The sequence below is a fragment of the Rhodamnia argentea genome, chromosome 2 (genome assembly GCF_020921035.1).
Source record: "Rhodamnia argentea isolate NSW1041297 chromosome 2, ASM2092103v1, whole genome shotgun sequence".
NCBI classification, from domain to species: Eukaryota; Viridiplantae; Streptophyta; class Magnoliopsida; order Myrtales; family Myrtaceae; genus Rhodamnia; species Rhodamnia argentea.
In genome coordinates, this window is record NC_063151.1 from 21428903 (window position 1) to 21451445 (window position 22543).

The following is a 22543-nucleotide window of genomic DNA, read 5'->3' on the forward strand; positions in this document are numbered from 1 at the left end:
TGTGAGATGGCTAGTATCTCATCAAAAGGACTGCAATTGTGTTGTTACCTTTAGATGGGTGAAAAGAATTCCTAGGAAGAGAAATGGGATTTTGGCACTAGGTAGAGACACACATACAAATAGATGCGGAGCATCTATCTCTTATTGTGTCTCTATACTTGGTCACATTTGAACAGAATCACGACACCTATCACTAAGTTTATTGGTACGTATCGAGATCGTATGCATGTGACACAAATTGAGACATGATAAACAAAAAAGAAGTTTTGTATGCCTTTAATCCAAAAGTATGGACAATATTGTCTGTTTGCCGGTTGAAATACGAAATCCAATCTTAAAACGAGTATCGCCATCTCTACTATTTTTTATTACACAAGTTGACATCTTCCACTACACATGCCTTCATCACCCCTTTGAGGATCCAACGGATCTATCTAGGCCTTGAAGAGTACAATGTGGCAATTCAACCTTCGAGTTTTTTAAGTAGTAACAAGCTTATGGCACCTTTATAAATGTTTGATGTGATGGAATGAACTCTTGAAAAGGTAAGCTGAACTTAATTCATCTACCTAATTGATGAGAAGATTCAAATATTTGTGTCCTCAATGATATGATAGGGATGGAAATGGTAGGCATAGTTTAAGGGAAATGCTTTACCGATAATACTATCAAAGACGGTACAATCTCAATCGTAAATCCACACACTATCATCGCGTGTTTTGCATAAAGCACTCATTGATTGGTAGATCAAGTGGTCAGAAATAATTGTCGATCTTGTCAAACTTTCGGGCTAGCGACTTTCGTAGTTTAATTACGTATCGGGATTGTGGAATGGATAACTCTTTAAATAATTGGGGTCACTTATGTATTTTGTAAATTGCAAAATACAAAATAAAATGGATTATATTCAAACAAATTTTCCACTAACTTCAAGTTTTGTTTCGCGACTTTGGAGACTTCCTAATTGGAGACGTGCAATACAAAACGAACTTTGAATTAATTGTTGGGGTTGCAAACGTCAAGTGGTCTAGATATATGTTTGGTGCGAGATGAACCAAATGGTTTCTTCAAAACTACTTTGGGATTTTGATGGATTAAGCGTACCTAACTACTCTAGGAAGAGCTAGTGAGATTGTTTGCAAACAATCGGAAAAAATTACCCCACAAGAAAAACCTTCAACATAATGCACTTGTGCAGTTAATCATAAACCTTTTAATTTGACCAATTTAGTCCATTTACTAATGTAGTCGTTCTAGCCAATTTTAGCCGGAAATCACTTATGTGTGGACCACTTTTTTGCAATTTTACAATAGATTTTCCAATTTTTTTCCCTTATGTTTCTGTCTTTCCCTTTTTTTTTTTTTTTTACTTTTCTCTAATTTCACTTCGCTAGTCCACGGCCTCGACGGTGGCCAACGGAGGTTGTCAGCCATAGGTGAAGGTCAAGACGCCCTCGCCTCGCCCGGATCTGGCAAGGGCGTCGTGACCCTCACTCAAGGGCTTGCCAACCCTCACCCGTGACCGGCAAGGGTCACCGGCCTCATTTGAATAATAAAACGAAAAAAGAAAAGAAAAAATAGAAAGGGAAAAAAAATCGGAAAAACTATTTTAAAAATGATAAAAATTATTCACGTCGGCGATTTCCGTCCAAAATTGGCTGGATAGACTATATTGGCAAATTTTCAAAAGGTTTATGACTAAATTAGGGCAAGTACAATACATTCAGGATATTTTGGTAATTATTCCAAAAAAAAATCCCTAAGTAGTTGCTTGAACTTTCTGGCAAACCTATGAACCGAACTAATCCAATAATGCAGTCCTTGGCACCTCCCATAAGTTTTTCATGCAAAAAGCATGTAAGACAACAATTTTTTTCTTAATGATCGACACCGACGCATATCGACACGAACAATCGAGAATTAATCCTCCTTTGTGGTCCGGAACGATATGAGCCATAAATAATAAATAAAAAGTAATAAATAACCATACTTCAAGGATGAACTTTACATTCAATGCAAACTTAGCTGTGCTAACACGTCCTCAATCTTTAGCTACAGTCCGCTCATGTGTGGGCAGGAAGATTACTAATAAGTCTCTTTTGCTCAGATTTCACTTTCAGCAGCTTCATGTCAACTCCTTAGCTATGTGGTGTGTTCGACCAAACAGGTGTCCCGGACGTGGAAAGTGGCATTGATCACGAGTAGTTCTGGGGCCTAAAGGTTACTTTGGCGGGTTTGTACATGATTTGAATTTGAACTTCCATTGTCCTAAAGCCGACGATGTTTTTGAGCAGCGAAACTCACAAGACATGATTCTATTACTACCTCGGCGAAAACCGAAAACATTAGCTCTTCGATGCCGCAATTTATAAGCAGGGGAAGCTATGTATGACACCACAAAAGGGGAAGGAGAAAAAAAGAAAGATGAAGAGAAAAGTTCTTCCACTCTGCTGAGTTCTCATGACAGGGGAAGCTGTGTGTATGTATTAAGACGAAAAGAACTCAAGAAATGAAGCTTAGCAATTCGCTCCCCAGTCATATGGCTGGTATGTCACCTTCAATTGATTGCTCGAAAGCATCTCCAGCAGGGCCTCGGAGTCCTGCGAGGCTAGATAGTTTGATGCATGCTTAAGCACTTCCACCTCGTTTTTCCCGAAATCTACACGGAACCTGTCGTCACACGATCAGTTACGAAAATGTCATGAGCTTCTTCAACTAGGAAAATAGAAAGAGATGTCGGACAAAGCAAAACTTCACACGCTTTATATATGTCGTGACAAGAAAACAAAGGCACTGCACAATAAATTGTTTAAAAGTGTCTCCGGCTTTGAGTTGCGAAAGATTCGTCAAGTTCATCGACACGAGGGCACGCAAGAAAATACAGAATGACATGCTGTAGCCAATCCATCAACATGGAAATATGGGCCAATTTAAAGCCCGTGCTGCATTTGAAGGCATCTACAATAACTTACCACTTTAGGATCTTGCTGACAGAGGCAACCTTGGTATTCGGATCGTAATAAAATCCCCCACTTCTTAAGAAAAGGCAAGCTGCCTCCGTCAACTCTTTGTCAATATTCCCAGGTGAATAGCATTGAAGAGCTGGTCCAGACCGAGTGCCACATACAAGTGCAAAGTGAATAAGAGGCTCTGGATATGGAAGAGCCACCTATTTCCAAATGAATGAAAATTTCTTCAGGGGAGTAGAATACAACTTTCCTCCACAAAAAATAAGATGTTGAGAGAGAAAATGCACCCTAATATATGAAGCATCCAAGACTGGTAAGTCTGGAGTCTCTTGTCATTCTTGCAACACGACGATATGCGTTAAACAAACCACTCTCCCCAGTCAATGACTGGAAAAGAAAATACTTACACATATATGTATCGAACCGTATAGTAGAAAAACAGAAAAAGACATAAAACAACCCAAGTCAATCTATGGTAAAAATCTAAAGAGTTAGCTCCTCTATTTTTCTGCTTACATAGAGCACCATGCTAGGAGAAAAAAGACTTCATGTGGCAACTTTACAACTTTTGGGCTATAGGAAGAGGAAAAGGAAACAAAAACCTGAAACTAAGCGAGTTTCTGTACTTGACATAATGTCCAGCATATAGTCCTGTTAAGATGCAGATATGTTTGCAATCTCGTTCTTATATTTTGGACAAGAAAGAGCTAAAGAATGGCTGACACACAAGCAGAAAACTTATTCCAGTTTATCATAATACTCTACTCGACAAATAGGCAAAGCAGATTGGGGAAACAAAAAAGGTAAATAACAATAGTATCAGCACCCTACCTTGGATCGTTTATCTTTGGCACCAAACGGTTTCATGAGGTTGTAAGGCGGTCGCTGATTGCCCCGAAGAATACCATTTTGGATGGCAGAAAGTGAATAGGTGCATCCACCAACAACATACTTGAAATCTCCAAATAACTTCTTACGTTCCAGTGCTCCAGCCGGATGACCCCACACCAGTATAGCATGGATTGCCATCATGTTGTAGAGGTTAATAAAAAAGGCAAGCTTCTCCTCCCTAGGCATGCCCTGCAATTCTACCCTTTGGAGTTCCTCTACAGTTCTCAAATACCTAAATGAATAAGACCTTACTGAATACTTGTGCATACAACAGATAGAGTTCAAAGAATCGACATCATCAACCTATTGAAAGAAAGCTCACCTTGCAAACTCCTCACTTCCATGAATACTTCTATAGTCCACATGCTTTCCATCTTCTGAGGTGTAAGCATCAAAGATTGCATAGGATAGAAATCTCAATCGCGATGCTATTTCAATTATGGGCTTTGGCTTCACATCTATAATACCTCTAGGAATGTTGTAACACTGTGTTGATACAATCGGGTCGTGGTCCAGAAATCGATACAAGTGATTACCGTCCTCAAATTCATTCTCACTAGAATCACAAAGGGCATTAAGAAAAGTCAACTATATATTTAATGCATGGAACGAGATGATTGTAACATAGCAAGAGAACAAGAAAATACTCACTCAAGAACATGATAAAAGAAGAGTTTGCTGGCGAGCTTTCTACCAAATTGAATAGCCTGGCCCATGAGGAAAAAGGATTATTAGTGCAACTGAACACAAATAATCAAGCCAAATTACATGATATGGACACATTAACCAATAACAAAAAAAGATTTTACAAACTGACCTCTTCCCTTTCCAGGTATTGGTCCTCTGATATGAAATTTACAGCTTCTGAACCAAGAAAACAGCTAGTGAACCTGCGCATTTTACTGAATCGATCCTTGACAGGAACTGATTCTTTCATCTTCCGAACAACAATGGCCAGCTCATCAATAGCCCCACTATTAGACGCGTCGTCTTCGCCAGAAAGAGGCGGTAAAGGAGCTTCAGGCGATGGTGCCTCAGCAATTAGATAATCTATCTTGTCCTTGAGCTTGCCAGTCTCATCCAAGTTTTTCATCTCACTCAAACCTCCAATAAGTATCTCATTGAATAAGACCTTTGGAACAGCTGAAGAACCACTAATCTTTTCCAGCTCCAGCTTTCTACTTGGATAAACGTCGACATTAATTTCAACATACCTAAGCCGCTTTCTGTACAAGAACAGCCTAGCCTCTTTGCATTCCTGGCAACCTAGTCTTGTATAAAGAATGATTCTTCCTTTTGCTACGATAGGTTGCAGCAAGTCATTTACAACCTCCTGCTGCTCAGCTTTGTTTTCTTCATCAGCATCTCTAGTAAACTTGAAATAGCTAAGAGGGTTCCATGTGGATTTTTCTGATGCTTTTTGAGAAGCTTCTTCAGCTTTAACTTCTTGGCAGGACTCTCCATCCTCTTTATTTTCCTGAGTAGCGACTTCCTCATCATCACCTTTTTTTCCAGAAAGGCGACGCAAGACGGTGGAGACTGCATCTGCACTCTTGTCCATGACAAAGTTCTTAATGGCAGCTGCCTTCTCAGGCCAATTGCTTCCCTGAGTTTCTGGATCAAGATCCAAAGAGCGGAGAGATGTAGACCTAATACTTTCCATTCCTGGAACTTCCGTTCCATCAAAAACGGGCTCAGCTTCCTTTTCCTCGCTGATATTGTCAGTTTCCTTCATAGATTGGCTTACTTCTTCCTTAGCCCTGTGCTCCAAGTTCCCATCGTCACTTTTTTCATCACCAGCATCATATTGTTTATGGGTATTATCTGATTTTTCCGCTTGAGCTTTAGATTCTGCATCTATTTGCCCATTCAACTTGTCAGACAAGTCTTTTCCACTGTCATTTTCTGGCTTGGCACTGGTCTTGACATCATTCAGAGCTTCTACGTTTTTTGATGGTTCATCTTGATCATCTTGCTTTGCACTGGCCTTGACATCATTCGGAGCTTCTATGCTTTCAGATGGTTCATCTTGAACCGTCTTGTCAACATTATCAACTCCACCTTCTTCTACCTTCTCGGTTTCTGAGGAGCTATTTTCTTCCCTATTAGTGTCTTCTTTGTGCATGACTTCTTCAGACAAGTCTTTTCCGCTGTCATTTTCTGGCTTGGCACAGGTCTTGACATCACTCAGAGCTTCTAGGTTTTTTGACGGTTCATCTTGGTCATCTTGCTTTGCACTGGCCTTGACATCATTCGGAGATTCTATGTTTTCTGATGGTTCATCTTGAACCGTCTTGTCAACGTTATCAACTCCACCTTGCTCTACCTTCTCAGTTTCTGAGGAGCTATTTTCTTCCCTATTAGTGTCTTCCTTGTGCATGACTGCTTCGTCCTCTAATCTTTTATCTTGATCATTATTACTGGGAGCACCAGTTGCATTTTCCCTTACCTTCTCAGCTTGTGGAGAGTTAGCATCTTGACTAGAATGTTCCTTGTCCATGACCCAGCACGATCAAACTAACTGAATAGTAACTAATTCAAACCAAGTTTTCAGAATTTCATTTTCCTGCACCATATAATCAATATAAAAAGTCTAATTCAAACACAAGCCTAATATTTTGAATGAAGGTTTCCTGCAGAAACTAGTGAAAGTGCATTTACTTATGACTATAAAGGACGAGGTTATGTAGCCAGCCAGTAAAACCAAAGCAGCTTTATCACCAAGTAGAAGGCAATGCATGTTAAAGAATTACATAGTCCACATCCAGATAGACGATAAACTGATAAAAAAAGCAAGGTGCTTTTTAAGGCTCCAAGGACATTGAGGGACATTAAGCCATGATTCCACGAGCTTGAGAAATAAGTAAGAATGAACAAAAAATTCCATCCTATTTCTGCATTGGCATAGCAGACAACAAACCTAATAAAAAACCGTGCGCCAACTTTAAAATCATACCAAATCCACAGTTAACGTAAGAGGAACACGTAGTTGGGCCTTACCAAAGTGACCATCGGAAACATTACTTTTGAAGAGCAGGTACCGTTGTTAAAGGGTCATAATCAACAAACCCTTTTACATCAACAAGCACGCTTCTAAGATTAACAACAGCCTGAACAAAGAACTAACCTAAGCAGAGGAAGTTATCAAGAATTCAACTCGGTCTATCTGCAGATTCAATCCTCCATATAAAGAACTAAAACCTCAACAAAAGGCCTGTACAAACCATTAAATCTCCATTCTCGTCTCATCCATGTCAGGAAAAGCGGTAAGGTCAAAATCCGGCACCACTATCTGCCAAAATTTGCAAATCATCTCTGATTCATTAAACTAAGGCGAACGCAAATATCCCCAAAATCGTCTTCCTCAACTTCCAAACAAACAGCACGATCGAAATGGAAATACCCAATGAGTAAAAAAAAGCCCAAAGCAGACAGCAATCACACGGTAAGCAAGTCCAGTCGCAACGGGTGCATATCCAAAGAGCAACAGAGAAACAGCACTCTCGTGGCTTAAATCAGAACAACAGCACGAAATAACCCAAGGGATTCATCAACCATTTGCGAGCAAATGGGGATGGAAGAAATCTTACCGATCCGAGAGAAGAAGATCGACGCTTCAGATTGAAGAGGGTCGTGAAGAAAAACAGGGGAAGGTGAAGAAGATTCAAAGGAGGAGGAGGAGGAGGAAACGGGAGAGAAGGGGTTTGAAAATGGGGAGAAACGGTGGACTTTTCTTGGTTCTTGGGGGAGTTGCACCAAATAAAACTGAAAATGGGGGAACAAAAAGGATCGAAATTCGAGAACTTGAAAACCATAGAAATGGAGGGAGGAGAGGATGAGCGAGCGTGAGAAGCGGGAACAACTCCGTGGGCTTTAAAGACACACTCTTGTTTTTTATCCCTTGTTGTTTTCCCTTTCCGGACGTCATTTTCCTTTTGCCTATCTTTGGATTCAGAACCTTCGGAAGTACTTGAAAAGGCCGAAGACGATCGGATCTCGGTCCTTGGATCGACGGCTGTTCAAAGTATCCTGCTCGCTTGCGCGAATAGGAGAACCGGCCCGGTTGGCTCGGCCGAACGTAAACTTTTTCGGGCCAGATCGGAGGCCGGTTGAGTTTTGGATAAGTACGGGTCGCGAGCTTTAAACCCGAAAAGCCCAAGGAGCCCGATTCGGCTATGTCAAAACATTCGATGGCTAGACACCCAAATTTTTGCACGCGGGACAGATCCCACCATTTGTTAGCAGCTCATTGTACGGGCGTTGATAAAATGTCGGACGGGTCACGGAACGTTGCATATTAGGGGGCGCCAACATGTATGGTAGAGGACATTAGCCGCCCCCCCCCCAAAAAAAATGACATCATTGTGAAGTTTGATTCCACAATTTTTTCGATTTCCGGTAAAAAATGAGCGGAAAGACTATATTGAAATTTAGCGTAAAGATTTAGGATTAAGTTGACAAATTGAAAAATTTAAGACGAATTGCCGTCTGTACTATAATCTTAAGACCGGTTGCTAACAATTTACCCACCAAAAATGGCACCGAGAATAAGAAAGAACGGTAATACCATGTGATGAAGAGTCTTTTCAAGTAACTGAAATGGGGGGACAATTCTAATGGAGATGAAGAACATAGGAGGGGTACAACTGATCGTAGCATGACGAAAGGGGGAGGATTCAACAAAGTTTTTGAGCGGAACAAGTTCTAATGGAGATGAAGAACGGAGGAGAGGAGCTATTCAACCGAAGAATAGAGCCGTGAATGTTGAAAATATGTATCGAGCTTGAGCCCGAAGCGAAAATTTGAATATTCCAAACTGAATATTTTTCTATTTTGTCTTGATATCAAATTAGAATTGTCCAAGCAAGATAGAGAAGGAAAATATTGACGGGGCTAATATTCGGATTGTTACGATCTTTGCACTAATATTGAAAATTCAAGTGACTTGAATCGGAAGATTATTCGATCAACTTGGGTTTTTTGCCGACCAATATATGCTGACCATCTTGACCAAATATAGAGTCCTCGAGCGGTGATATGAATAATTAGAAATCGCTAGCCCGATAGTATTGTCGGTTATTTCTAACCATTTCTCAACAAATAAGTGTTTTATGCAAAATACATGATGGTATGTGGATATATGATTAAAATTGTATTATCTCTAACAATACTGTCAAAAAAACATTTCCATAAATAATTTAAGAGTATCTTTTGTGGCGAGTCGAGCCTCGTCGGTCGACGCATGTGGCCTGTCATCGGCTAGTGCCCGGGAATGGCGACCAACTAAGGGAAAAGAAAAGAATAAAAAGAAAAGAAAATTATAATTAATTATTAAAATATTAAAATAAAATAAAATATTAAAAAGTCGAGAGGAGAAATTCCGAAAAATATTTTCACCTCTTCAAATTGGAAAATTCACTTTTCTAATTCCATGCATGAATATTTTCGTTGATCGAAAAGTATTTTCGGTTGACCTGTCAATTTTAACAAGCCAAACGGATGAAAGTTTGGAAAATGAATTTTCGAAAAACACTTTCATCCAAACAAACCCGCCATAGTGACCATTGCCGCAAATTACGCTTTGCACTGAGTTGTTTGCTGCGAGGAATTACATGAATGCACAAACTTTAATTATCACCGAGCACGATGAGCGCGTTGAAACGAAGAAGGTGTTATGACATATGTTGATATATCCTTTCAAAGTTACTCTTTCTATATATATTCTAATATGGACTAAAAAAAATGGAATTTAGTCTCACATCGTGCACCCTTTGAATAGAGGATATAGCAATTTATCTTGGATTTTATCGATCTAAGTAGGAGACAATATACTGGGGGAAGAGGAGTGGTGATGTGGGCTTCTTCCACTAGACTCGAACGTTATTTCTGTTTACTATTACCTAAAAATAATCAAGTTATTAATAACCGGTGGGGTTGGTTTGGTGTTCAGTGTATATTAGTAAAGAAGGCTTCATATCCGAATAAAGAAAGAATAAAGTAAAGGTGCATAATAAGTCATCTCAAATCAATGAATTTATTGTAAAATTCCTCTCATGATATGATGTATTTTTATTACAATTTTTTTTTTTTACTGATAAAGGGATCAAATGCAAAGAATGAAACAAAAAACAGACAAAAGTGTCAAAGTCTGTCGATTGAAAGTGTTCTCGTTCTCATCCTCGATACATCTAACCTCTACTGGATGTGATTCCAAAAGTTGAAAAGAGGACTCCCCATGATTGAGAACTCACAATCGATAGAGGGGCATTCGAGATTAGCTAAAGGCGAAAGGTCTCGCCTATATCTGCAGGAGCTACACATGCATCGTCACTCATTCGGATCTTTTCTATCAATATGAACCTAGAGCAATCGCATGATGAACCAAGAAGTCGCCAGGACCAATAGTTAAGAATAGTGAATTACTATTCTTATCAATAGCATTTAACCAATCGGGCAAATGCTAGGCTATTCCTTAAAGATAAAAGTTCATCGAACCCATATGAAGTTTTACCATGAGTGGATTATATTCATTGGGTAAATATAGGCTCGATTAGGATTTATTTCTCCGAATTACCAAAAGCAAGCATGACATCACTATGAATATAAAGCCCCAAAGTGCGGAACCCTAGAAAAAGGCTTGCCCAACTTAAATGGCACATGGTAGCTTCATTATGGTCTAACATTCTTGCTAGGCTGATTATGAACTGGAAGGAGGCACAGGGTATACAAGTTTAGCATCTGCGACTCTTGCTTGGCTTGGCGGATGTGACAAAGGAGGACAAAGGAGGACGAAACTCAGGTTTGGTTTATTGCTTTTTTTTTGTGCCTATTTCTCCTGAGGTGGTTAGGTCATAGCGACGGCTAACCTTAACTCAATAGGGGATTCGATCCAGCCGCAAAGGGGGTTTCGATTTTTCCCATAGAGAAGCAGATTTTTCTGCCTTTATATATATTTTTTGTATATTTGTTTTATCATATATATGATGGAAGCAATGATAAATTCATGATAATTTTTTTTTTTTTTTTTGCAATTATGCATGATATATTTGTCAATTTATAATTTTATATAAATGATCTGTATAATAGATTTATTTATTTTTATTGGTAAAAGGGAGGGAAGCCCGAGGGGCGCGAAGGGAATTCCACATGCGTAATATAAATGCAGTTAAGCAAGTTGGGAGCGATGACTGATGAGAGTCTTATGACCGTTTTGCTACGATACGAAGCAGTTGAAACGATTTCCCTAACGGCCTAACCTCCTCTCCGTCTAGAGAGGGGGCGAGAGAGAGCGAGCGAGCGAGCTCGAGCTCGAGCTCGAGCTTTGCTTGCGGAATCGAATGGCCGCTTCCGCCAAGATCGGCGCAGAGCTCGAGCTCAAGCCCCGCCACCATCCGAGGCGGTCGTTCGATTTCGGCGACCATCCCTGGGGCGGCGACGAGGACAGGTTGCCTTTCTTCAGATCGGCCTCTCGCCGGCGAGGCGACACGTGGATCGTCTCCCTCTTCGTGCTCCTCCACGTCTTCGCCTTCGTCGCCACCATGGCCGTCAACAACTGCGGTGAGAACTCCCACGGCGATTGCGCGCTCGAGGCCCTCGGCAGGTTCTCGTTCCAGCCGCTCCCCGAAAACCCCCTGCTCGGACCTTCTGCTTCGACGTGAGATTCTTCGTTTCTTCTCGCAGTACTCGTGGTTTTTCGTTTTCATTGTGGTGATGTTCGACATTTTGAGCTCCTCTCGCTGGAGTAGGTGCCAGTGCTTCTAGTTGCTCTCCCCATGGTTCCCAAAGATTGCTTCTAGAACTGTACCATCAAAATTGGAGTGTGTGGTTGGATCTCATCTTATGGAGACGAAGAGTCATCCAGATCAAATAGGATCGCAAATTCTAGTGCCCTAAGCTTCTTCCTTTTTTAAGTGATATTCTAGTAGGTTTAGAAGTCAGGGATAACGGCAATGGCGGCTGTGGGGGCGAAGTGGCAGAGGTGGTGGGATGATGCTGGTGTAGGAAGGAAGTTTTGGTGAAAACATTTTGGCAAATTGGCCATGATGGTGATGGAGTAGTGGCGAATGGAGGTGAGGGAACAACCAGAGAGTGATTGTCTATTGTAGAGGATAAAAAAGCTAAGATAATGGTGGAGTCACGGTAGTTAGAGGCAGCAATGACTCAGTTCCATGGCCCTGGCGGCGAGAACAAGAGTGATAGGGGTGGAGGTGGGGTTGGCAACAAGATTGCTTGAGACATGAGAATGGCAAGATCCCCTACAGAGTAGGAAAGTTGAGGCTACACCCTCTGTTCATGTAGCCTCGTAATTTTTATCTCTGAAATGACTTGAATCCAATAATTTAGAGGAATGTTAAATCTCTGCTGTTCTGTGCCTTCTAGCCAGACTACATACACACAGGTGCAGGGTGGTCAGAAGCAGAAAAAATGGGTGTTAGAATTCTGATAGAATGTTCCCGGAAGCAGCAGGTGTCGAACCACTAACACTCTCACGATATACACATGCGATCCTCTTTTATGTCTAGTACTTTGGTGGCATCTACCATATCTGCTGGTTTTTTTTTTTTTTTTCAAGTCTTGTGAAAAGGGATGCTTGACGATGCTGTTTTGTTTCGTGAGGTTGGTTTTTTCCTCTCGTAATAGCGATGCATATGTGAACATGGAATATAGCAATGCTTTTTTGGTCTTGCAAGTCTCAACAAAAGAGAGAAAGATCACTTATTATTGTGTTTTATCAGGCTGGATGCAGTGGGGGCTGTCCGACGAACATTGCTGACTGAGCACCAGAGTTGGCGACTCCTCACTGCACCATGGTTGCATGCTGGGATTTTCCACCTATTGATCAATCTGGTCAGTGTCATGTACTTGGGGATTCATCTAGAGCAGGAGTTTGGACCATGTAGGTATTTTGGCTTCATGATAACCTTTGAAGTTTAATAAATATTAAGTTATGTTAGACTAATCTTTCATTCTATTATCCATCTCATTATTTTACTTGCTTTGCAGTAAGATCAGGGATGATCTATGCACTCTCTGCCTTGGTTGGTAGCTTCGTTTCTGCACTTTTTGTCCAAGACAGTCCACAAGTCGGTGCATCTGCTGCTCTTTTTGGACTATTGGGAGCTATGCTTGCTGTTTTAATACGCTATTGGAGACATTTCAATGATAAGGTTGATACTGCATGTATTTACGTGTTCTAACCATTATTTCACTGTGTTAATCTATTCTACCTTTCTGGATTTCTCGATCACCATATAAGTCTCTCCTTTACGTGTTGCAGTTTGCTGCTCTGCTTATCATTTTCTCAATCTTCTCAATCAATTTTGCTGTTGGCCTGTTGCCCTATATTGATAACTTTTCAAGCATTGGAGGCTTCATATCGGGATTTCTACTTGGTGTCGTGGCTCTATATAAACCTCAACGTAGAGAACTTCCTCCCAGTAAGGTTGGTCTCTTTGACTATGGTGTTCAGAGTTCCCTCAAGTTGAAGCAGAAGCTGGATAAACCAGTGCTGAGGATTGTGGCTCTTGTTCTCTTTGGTCTCGTGTGAGTTGGAGTTTTTATTTTCTTTGTGGCAATTGTCTTCCCTCACTCTGTTGGTGAATTAGATCTCATAAATTGATATTCTTTGTTGTGCAGATTCTCTGGCTGTCTTGTCGCTGCACTATGGAGAATCGACTTAAACCAGTACTGCAGTTGGTGCTATTTTCTCAATTGCATCGCTTCCAAAAGATGGAGCTGCAACGACATGACGACTTCTTGCGAGGTACCGAGATTATTTTGAATTTGTAGTCCTATGACATAGACTTATTACAGTTAACTAGCGTGTTCTTTCGCAATGGAGCATATAATTTCGACATTGGGTTTGGTTCGACAAATGTGTACCTTGCTTGTCGGAAGCTGAAGCTGTTCCTTTTCTTTCTTTTTCCCTCACAAATTTGGAGCCCAACCAGTGTTGCTACAGCTTGCCAAGTCCCCCGGTCCTTTCTTTATGCTTTTGATACCACCATCTTTTTCTCAGTTTCTTTCAGGAAACATTAAGTTGAATTCACATAGTAGATCTTGGCATAGTATTTCGACATCATACTAGAGACTCGATATCCTCAATGACACATTTACCATTTGTGATTTTGCAATTTCCTGTGCTTCTAACAGATTTTGCAGTCAGTGGAGCGCAATGCCGAGTTAACTTTGACCTGCATGGCTAATGGAAAATTCAGGGTGTTTTCTTTCACCAACATTTCACCAGCCAGAATGGGGGATCTGTGCACTCTGATATGCTCGTAGATCTTCTCTCTCGGACAGATTAGTAGCTTTGCATTCCCTTGACGGTCTCAAGCACGGTTTATGATACGTACACCAGTCTTCCGGTGAATTTTGTATTCTTTTGTAGAGACTAAACCGACTAAGTTCTCCACTCTATTCCAGTCTTTGAAATGCAATGGCTCGATGTTCTTTCCGATTTTGATATGCTGTGCTGACACGTTCTCCAAACTGCTCCAATGCCATGGATTGGTTTCTTTTCTTGACTCAAGAGTATTCAAATCTTTGCTGCTAGAATTGGATCAAATACACATGAATACGTGATGCACGTACGAAATTGTAACTTTTCACGGGGAAGCATAAACGTTAGAGGCAGTATTACCCTAAATCTCAGTCATCATTGTATTGGTCTGAGTTCAAGCAAATTTCCAGTACTGTTGTTGCTATTGCCGTTCACTCGACAAGCCCTCACGACGATTTTCGAGTGGAAAACATAATCTAAAGCTCTCGTGGACTGAATGCCAATTCATGAAGTTCAATGAAGGAAGAAGCACCGCCGCAAAATGTATTTTCAGGTCGGCGGCGGGGGCCGGATGTGGAAGGGGCCAAGTTCTAGCATTCAAAATTATTTACTAATCCGACATGTCACATGGAGGCGCCCATGGCCTAATGGATAAGGCGCTTGACTTCTAATCAAGCGATTGTGGGTTCGAGTCCCACTGGGCGTGCCTTTTAACTTTTCCTTTTATTTTTCTTTTTTCATGTTTTTTTTTTTGGCTGCCTTTTCAAGATCCCCAAAATATTAACCCGGTGTCACCGCAAAACCAAAAAACTTAGCAATCTCAATATAATCAATCTTATTACTATGCTAAGCATTTAATTTAGCACTCCTTATAAATCTCAATTTATCTAATTATTTTTTCAAAATAAAGTATTTACACGGTTTTGTTCACGTATATCAAATAGTTAAAGACCCTTCTATCAACCAACGAGATGTAACTAAATTTTCTCTATATGTTGAATTTAGAGTTGCGAGACTTATTGAAAAGATTGATCCTATGGTCATCAATGTTTTGTCACAAAGCTGAATTTGATGTATCATAAATAATTTGGGTTTTTTTTTTTTATAGATTCTTACGTATTGGATAAAAAAATAAGGAATATGCTTATGTGACAATTTTTTTTTTATAATCTATTTGGAGATTGACAACTTGTTGTGAACTACAAAAAATGAATAACAAATAACTAAAAATTATAGCGGGGTCCACTCTTTTAAGAATTTGTGGTCCAAAAACATGTTGTTATTCTCATAGTCATTCAAAAAATATCATGCTAGTAAAGTCCAAAAAACAATTCTTGAATGAGGTATTCAACTCTAGGGATTGATTGAAAAAGGAATCTTTGTTGGTTCTACCTCCTCTTTTTTATGAAGAAGAAAAAAATCATTTTATCGAAGGATAAAAAAAATATACCAAAAATTGTGGTAAATAGAAAACATGTTAGGAGCGTCTCTCTTTAACAATCTATTCTTATTTATTTTAACTATCAAAATGACACAAATAATTCTTGAACTTTGATCCAAACTGTAGTCCTTGAACTTGTAATTTGACCAATATGGTCCTTAAATTTTAACTCAACGTGTAATGTGATTCCTGAATTTTTAAGTCGATCAATATGGTCTACGAACTTTTGAAATATGTTCAACTTAATTCACAACATATATGAAGATGTTCAATGTAGTCCTTTCATTGATTCTTGTTCAGGAATTAAGTTGAACACGTTCCAAAAGTTTAAGGTCCATATTGGTCAATTTAAAAATTCAAGGACCACATTGCACGTTAAATTAAAATTTAAGGATCATATTGATCAAATTACAAGTTTAGGGACTACATTGCACATTAGATCAAAGTTCATGAATCATTTGTATCATTATCCCATTTTAATTTTAATGAACAATGAAAGGTGTAGTAGGAAAAATTACGAAAAATATAATTATCGCACTACGACTGTAAACTCTCTTTTCATCCATCATTTTTCCTAATAGTCAATTTTTTTTAGTCTATCCATTATTGGAACTTCCCTCCATCGATTTTTGAAGTTCGAACTCAACTATTGTCAAGTGTTGGATCACACAGCAATAACTATAAAACTTGTCATGCTACGTGGCAAGTACAAAGGCAAAGTGAAATACGACGTCGTAAGCACATGAGCGAACATCCTTTCAATTTCGACAGATAACTGTCTGTAATAGACCTTGAATGAAATCGAGCCAATTGAATTTACACGGCTTTTTTTCAAAGTTTTTAGGATAAATGTTGGATGGTTGGCACTAAAACTCATCCTAATCCTTGCATATCATCCTTAAAAAGATATAATGATTCAAATGGTTCTTGAACTTTAACTCAATACACAATGTTATCCTTAAACTTTAATTTTTTTTTAATATAGTCCTTGAACTTTAGCATAATATGCAATGTCGTCCATAAACTTTTAACTTATTCAATATGGTCTCCGAACTGTTGATAAATATTTAAGCTATTCCATGGATTATATGCAAATATCTAATGTTATTATCTTCCATTGATTCAAGTTCGGGGACAATATTGAATATTTTCCTACAGTCCATGAATTAAATTGAACATACATCAAATGTTCGGGGACCGTATTGAGCAAGTTAGAAGCTCAAGGACGATATTACACACTAGGTTAAAGTTGAGAGATCACATTAAGTAAATTAAAAATTAAAAAATCACATTACACGTTAAATCAAAGTTCATGGATCATTCGAATTACTTTCCCTCTTTAAAAAAAGCCTAGAGCGCCAGGACTGGCTATACATGACTTCCTCACAACCTGAAAAAACTCGTCCAATTTCACTTTAGGTTGGGCTAAAGCTTGGAAGCTACTTCGATGGAGCATCCTTCTTTCTTTCTTTCTTTTTTTTCTCTCTCTATAGGGGGGAAGGCTGGGGGCTCAAATTGAATTCATCCTTTTGGTAAAGGGGAATATTCGAAACTTGGGTGTGTCTGCTATTGAATCCACAAAGCAATCGAAGCATCTTGCCAATCTCATCATCCATTCTATTGATTCTAGGGGCATTAAGGACTGTCGAGCATGGCCTACGCTATGATCAATAAGGCTGCGTCTTATCACCCCCATCATCCTCATTCCCTTGTTTGCTGATGTGGGAAGACTGCGACATTAACCATGTTAGCTAAATCTAACCGTGCACGTCGAGCGACGAGCGACGAGGCCTAGACCGCAACATCTCGATATTTCATGTCCACGAGACTCGTCTCACTAATTATCTTGACTTTAGTTTTCCATCTATGTTCATAGAATATTCTTAGCTACATATAACGTAATAGATGGCCTAATACTCGGAAAAAACCTGAACTTTAAGTCAAGTCCCAATTCTATCCTAAGTTTTTTTATCTCATAAAAAGCCGTCAATTTTTACTTGAGTTCCAAATCAGCCCATGTTAATCCTCCGTCTTTAATTTCCCTGGACAACCGAGATATGGAAAACTCCCGAGCACGAGCTGTTAGAGTGTCCCAGGTCCAAGTGTCTCAAGCGTGAGTTCTCCGACCACGAGAGATCAAAGATTCTCGAGCATGGGAGATTGAAGACTGAGCCAAAAATGGAATACCCCTGAGTGACATGAAAGGAAGTCCCTCTTAAAAGTAAGAGCAATTGGAGAAAACCAACCCTAATCGCTCGAGTTATTACAAAAAATTGATATCCGACAAGACATCGTTTGAGTTGACATGAAAATTCATCTCCAAAAAAAGATGTCTTTTTGGCTAAGAAATTTGGGAATAAACTAAAGCAAATGACATGGAAATGCCACGTTACTAAGGGCGATTTTGGATAAAGGATCAAGAGAGACATATTTGAGACTCAAGTGCAAGTTGGTGAAATTTTTAAAAGACAAAAAAAGGTTCAAGGTAGAAAATGGACCTAAATAGCGTTTTTTATGATAAAAAAAAAACACGGTAGATTTGAAATTGAACAGAAAGTTGAGATTTTTTATATGAGGCGTAAAAAAAAGTTTAGGGTAAGTAAAATTGAAACTGAAACTAAAGTTTAAATTTTGTAGGGTATTAGGCCCGTAACAAAGATATGTAATGGCTTTATTATCAGAGTACTCGAGGTTCTTTTCTTCTTTCTACACAATAAGATCCACTCTGTTTTTTCATCCGCTTAAGTCCAAACCTAGGCTAGGAAATTTCTGAATTTTTCTCTCTCTTTTTCCCTGCACAGACAGAGACTCGATGACTTCGATAGCTGAAAAGACTCTACACTTTACACCATTGTCTGAAAATCATGGCATGTTTTCATTGACATCAAAAGTGTGTGAAAATGAACGAACAGCATCTCCACTAATGCTTTGCTTGGTTGATCGTGTACAAAGGCCGAATAGGATCTCAATTTATAGTCCCCTTGCCTTTTTCAACGACGACCCCCACTCTCCCTCATCCATCTACGTCTCTATTTATTTAGCTTATGTACTTTTAGATGGACATTTCCGGTTGTTCACTTGCGCGTGGCCATCGGCACGAACATATCTCTGTCGCAATTCAAAAGGATTGCAGAATGTCCCAGGAAAGTGGGAATGTCGCGACAATCGGATAGATTCTTCGATCATCATCTTCGAGAATACCCGTGAAGCGATTAAATGAAAAGAAAAAGAAAAAGGGAATTCCGAATTTCAAAATGCGTATTCCAACATAAGGCCGCGCCACGTGCAATTACCGAATCGGAAATTCAAACTCTTAAAACCTTTGATCAATCATGCTAGTCGCAATGGACCTACGAAATGTGCAATTGAGAATTTGGTGGGTGTATTGCCATTAGCATGACTAGTTGGACTTTGGAGGGCAAACCTAATGGCAAAAGATGGGGGAGGCAATCCACGTTCGTGTGCCCTTTTGGAGATGCGCTCCTCCTCCTCCTCCTCCTCCTCACTTCCCGAGGAAAATCTTAGAAGACCAACATCCTCTCAAGTGTCCCGTTCCCCAAAACCTCACGAGCACTCCATTAATTTAAACTATTATACGGAACCGAAGACACGATTACGAAAATCGGTAATGCACAAGATTTCCCGGTCCCCACCACGCCAATCTGGAAAAGAAATTCACAGCCTTCACATTTAAAATTGAAGGACCAATTTCATCCCCTTGCTCCTTGACGAATGGCACGTATGGAGAGATTTTCAATTTGTTGATAAATGTGTCACACCGATATAAATTTAAAATTTTTTGTGTCGCGACTTCTATCTACTTAAATAATGAAACTTCCGAATGTTCTCATAAAAAGAGAATGGAGCTTTGGCTATGTTAAGTGGAGGGTCAGCGTGACCGGTCAACTCGGGTGCTCGTGCTATGCAAGAAAGCTCTTACATGGAATTTTTTGTGTCGAGATTGTTAGGTGTGGCCATGGGAGCAAAACTTTCATGGTTTTTCCGAGGACAAAGGGAAAAGAGGGTATCGAGAAAAGCCAGATTTGCATGAAAAGGCTTCATTTTTTTTTTCTTTCTTTTTGGCATAGTTGAAGGGGATAGATTCAAAGAACGAAGAAGAAGGCCATGCATGATTTCATTCTTGAAGAAGAGATGGTGTGTCCAAGGAGACACGAGCCGCAGATTTCAATATGAGTGAGGGGATTAGAGGGGGCCAAGTCAGTTGCTCGAGGAAGAAAAGGAGGAAACAAAGCTCCAATCACCAACAGCCTCTTGACTAAGTGGGGTGGGGTTTGAACAATAATCAAAAGACTAAACAAGAGAAATCTGCTGAAAAATGGGTCAATCTCGGTCAAACTTCCCACGCACCCATGACCTCAATCCAACATCATGACATAGCAATCGCCACAGCAAAACATTATAATGCAAATCCCCACTCTCTCTCTCTCTCTCTCTCTCTCTCTCTATTGCTCAAAAGGGTATTTCTCTGTTTTCCTTTTTGGCCAATCTTTATTGTTCTCTGTGAATAATGGTGAATAATTCCTCGTCCTGCAGAATTTTCAAGGGAACAGATGATTTCTTTCTTTCTTTCTTGGCCCATCTTTTTGGTTTCCTCCCCTCTTGTTTTAATCTTTGGGGGTTGCCACTTTTCTTTCTCCCCCTCCCCCTCTTCCCCCATCAGACAATCGAAAAAATGGCAGCTCACAATCATCGTTTCCTCTTTGTAGGAAACAATCATCATTGCTTCCCAGTTCCCACAATTCCTTTCAACCCTAGGAACCTGAGCTTCTCCTTCTTCCTTGACTTTAAATACCCTATGCTTGCTCACCGTCTCTCCTCCTCCAATCTCACCATCTTCCTCTTCTTCTGAGCTTTTCTTTCTTTCTTTCTTTTGTCTTTGTTCTCATTGAGTTTCCAGCAGAGAAGAGCCCAGAAGAGATGGATCCTTCTTCCGCCAACTCTGTCAATGGCTTCTACAGTCTGCTCACTAGAGGGATTGATGATCTCGAGCGCGTCTCTCTGTCTCACAGCTTCATGTCGGTCCAATTCCTCCAGAGGGTACTCTCGGTCCTCAGGTCCTTCCACACCAGTTTGTCCCTGCTTGTCCAGAAACTTCACTTGCCTGTGGGAGACAAGTGGCTGAACGAGTACATGGACGAGAGCTCCAAGCTGTGGGACGCATGCCATGTCCTCAAGTCTGGAGTCTCTGGCTTGGAGAATTGCTGCTCTGCTGGGTTGAATGTGATCTCCTTGTTCGATGCTCACCATCATCACCTGAGCCCACAAGTCTCTAGACAGGTCTGTCGCAACTTCCTTCCTAATAAAAAATTTAGACTTTCTTTTTAGTTCATTTGATTTTTTTATTTCTTCTTTCAATAAGAGAGTTCATTTTTTTTCCCTCTGTTTTGTGCGTGTGTCCTGATTTGAAACAGGTTATTAGGGCGATCAATGGATGCAGGAGAGAAGCCGTGGGGCTGGAGGAGGAGAACAGGGCACTCATGGAGATGAAGTTCAGGCCACTCTCGCTGAGATTCGAGGAGATGGGCGGCGCTTTCGAATCGAAGCTTCACGGGTTCAATGGCTTCAGGGGAGCTCTGTACGCGATGAAGAACGTGAGCTCTCTGCTCATAATGATCCTGCTATTTGGGCTGGTCTATTACTGGCCAGAGGAAACGAATATCCTTGGGAAAGAGTACGAGATGGAAGGGTGCTTGTTCTATGGGTCGTCCTTCATGGTGTCGACGGCGAGGCTGAAGCAGAGGGTGGCCTCTGAGATTGACCAGGTGAGTGGTGGGGGTGGGACTGGGATTCTGGCTCAGGAGTACAGGAGGTCGAGGACGGCCATGGATGAGCTGAGGGGTGAGCTGGAGAAGATTTGCTCAGTGGGAGGGGTGGATTTTGAGTCGCAGGCGAGGATCAGAGAGAGAGTGGAACACTTGAGAGGGTGTTTTGGGGTGTTGAGATCAGGTGCTGAGAATATTGTGGGCCAGCTTGATGATTTCTTTGATGAGATAGTTGAAGGGAGGAAGAAGCTTTTGGACTTTTGCAGCCACAGGTAGTGAAGTTGCAAAACAAAGGCAAAACAGGGATCAGTTAAGGTGGGCTAAAATTAAAAAAAAGAACAGAGTGTGAGAGAGATTCAGGGAAAAACGACATGTAGAGAAATTTCTTGATGTTGGTTGTACCTTTCATCTTATTTTATTACTTTCTCTTCTTAGGTTTCCTTCTGTCCGGAGTCTCTCTTTTGTGGTCATTCTGGTTCCTACAGCTAGTATACTATGACCTTTGGAGAAGCCTCTCCTTGATATTCAAAAATTACCATAAAGAAAACCAGAGCAAAAGCATCACAAATGGGAACAATAAATCAACGGAATCATTGCACATTTTTTTTTTTACAGTTACCGACTGAAATTACACTCGTTGGAGGGGGAAGATAAAAAGGGGTAAAAAGAGAGAGAGAGAGAGAGAGAGAGAAAAGAATGAAAAAGAAAGGAATCAAAAGAGAGAGAGACCCAGGACTAATGATGCACAAGCAGGGCCAGCTCTGTTTCTTGTTTGGTAAACAAAATAATGGCGGGACAATGGTATGGAAGCTTCCCCTTTTGCCTTTCACGGAACGACCTCACTTGATCAGACTCGAGCATTGATTATGCATTCCATTTTATGTGAAAAAAGATTGTGTTTAGGACAAAGGATTGAGATATTTTTCTTCCTTTCCTCTGTTCTGTCCTGTTTTGAGTGCTCATTCTTCCAGTCTGGTGTCATAGTAAAATCACTAATCATCATGGCTTTGAAAAAAAAAAGAAAAAGAATGATAGCAAGGGCTCGCTTAATGAGACTGTAGGTAGGTGAAGGTGGGGTCTGTGAGATTCCTGGGCCTCTCTTTGCACTGTCCTGAAGAGCAGCTTCTTTTCCTCCCCTTAGGAAGCTTTTTTGTCTGATTCACTTCCCACTTTGAAA

General features: G+C 40.3%; 3 protein-coding genes and 1 non-coding gene across 5 annotated transcripts; 3 read left to right on the plus strand and 1 right to left on the minus strand.

The window, feature by feature from the left end:
* Window positions 1-2515: 2515 nt before the first annotated feature.
* Window positions 2516-7778, minus strand: LOC115751472. Of its 2 annotated transcripts, XM_048275377.1 has the most exons (8): window positions 7451-7778; window positions 6177-6426; window positions 4678-5921; window positions 4512-4567; window positions 4183-4416; window positions 3801-4092; window positions 2973-3169; window positions 2516-2670 (listed from the first exon to the last, which is right to left on the minus strand). In XM_048275377.1, the coding sequence occupies exons 2-8, from the start codon at window positions 6358-6360 to the stop codon at window positions 2517-2519; spliced, it is 2361 nt and encodes a 786-aa protein (XP_048131334.1). In that variant the 5' UTR covers window positions 6361-6426; window positions 7451-7778; the 3' UTR covers window position 2516. The 2 variants fall into 2 exon arrangements, with proteins under 2 accessions (XP_048131334.1, XP_030545255.1); XM_030689395.2 differs by having other exon boundaries at window positions 4678-6426; window positions 7451-7777.
* A 3297-nt stretch (window positions 7779-11075) lies between these two features.
* LOC115751456 (RHOMBOID-like protein 8) lies at window positions 11076-14568 on the plus strand. The gene is made up of 6 exons (XM_030689372.2): window positions 11076-11514; window positions 12596-12756; window positions 12864-13027; window positions 13138-13403; window positions 13497-13623; window positions 14013-14568. Exons 1-6 carry the CDS (start codon window positions 11198-11200, stop codon window positions 14142-14144), a joined length of 1167 nt encoding a protein of 388 aa, XP_030545232.1. The 5' UTR covers window positions 11076-11197; the 3' UTR covers window positions 14145-14568.
* A 207-nt stretch (window positions 14569-14775) lies between these two features.
* On the plus strand, window positions 14776-14848 carry TRNAR-UCU. The gene has a single exon. It is a non-coding gene; the product is annotated as a tRNA-Arg (tRNA).
* Window positions 14849-20086: 5238 nt separating this feature from the next.
* Window positions 20087-21888, plus strand: LOC115751410. Its single transcript, XM_030689319.2, has 2 exons — window positions 20087-20881; window positions 21016-21888. The coding sequence occupies exons 1-2, from the start codon at window positions 20522-20524 to the stop codon at window positions 21640-21642; spliced, it is 987 nt and encodes a 328-aa protein (XP_030545179.1). The 5' UTR covers window positions 20087-20521; the 3' UTR covers window positions 21643-21888.
* Window positions 21889-22543: the final 655 nt, after the last annotated feature.

Bases quoted from the DNA above. Each gene is read 5' to 3' on its own strand.
- LOC115751472 (XM_030689395.2), bottom strand. From the start codon at position 6,360: ATGGACAAGGAACATTCTAGTCAAGATGCTAACTCTCCACAAGCTGAG. The intron at 4,568-4,677 runs GTCAGTTTGTAA...CTCATGGGCCAG, and splicing joins AATACCTGGAAAGGGAAGAG to GCTATTCAATTTGGTAGAAA. The intron at 3,170-3,800 runs GTAGGGTGCTGA...ATTTGGAAATAG, and splicing joins CCAAAGATAAACGATCCAAG to GTGGCTCTTCCATATCCAGA.
- LOC115751456 (XM_030689372.2), top strand. From the start codon at position 11,198: ATGGCCGCTTCCGCCAAGATCGGCGCAGAGCTCGAGCTCAAGCCCCGC. The intron at 12,757-12,863 runs GTAGGTATTTTG...CTTGCTTTGCAG, and splicing joins AGAGCAGGAGTTTGGACCAT to TAAGATCAGGGATGATCTAT. The intron at 13,624-14,012 runs GTACCGAGATTA...TGCTTCTAACAG, and splicing joins ACATGACGACTTCTTGCGAG to ATTTTGCAGTCAGTGGAGCG.
- LOC115751410 (XM_030689319.2), top strand. From the start codon at position 20,522: ATGGATCCTTCTTCCGCCAACTCTGTCAATGGCTTCTACAGTCTGCTC. The intron at 20,882-21,015 runs GTCTGTCGCAAC...GATTTGAAACAG, and splicing joins GCCCACAAGTCTCTAGACAG to GTTATTAGGGCGATCAATGG.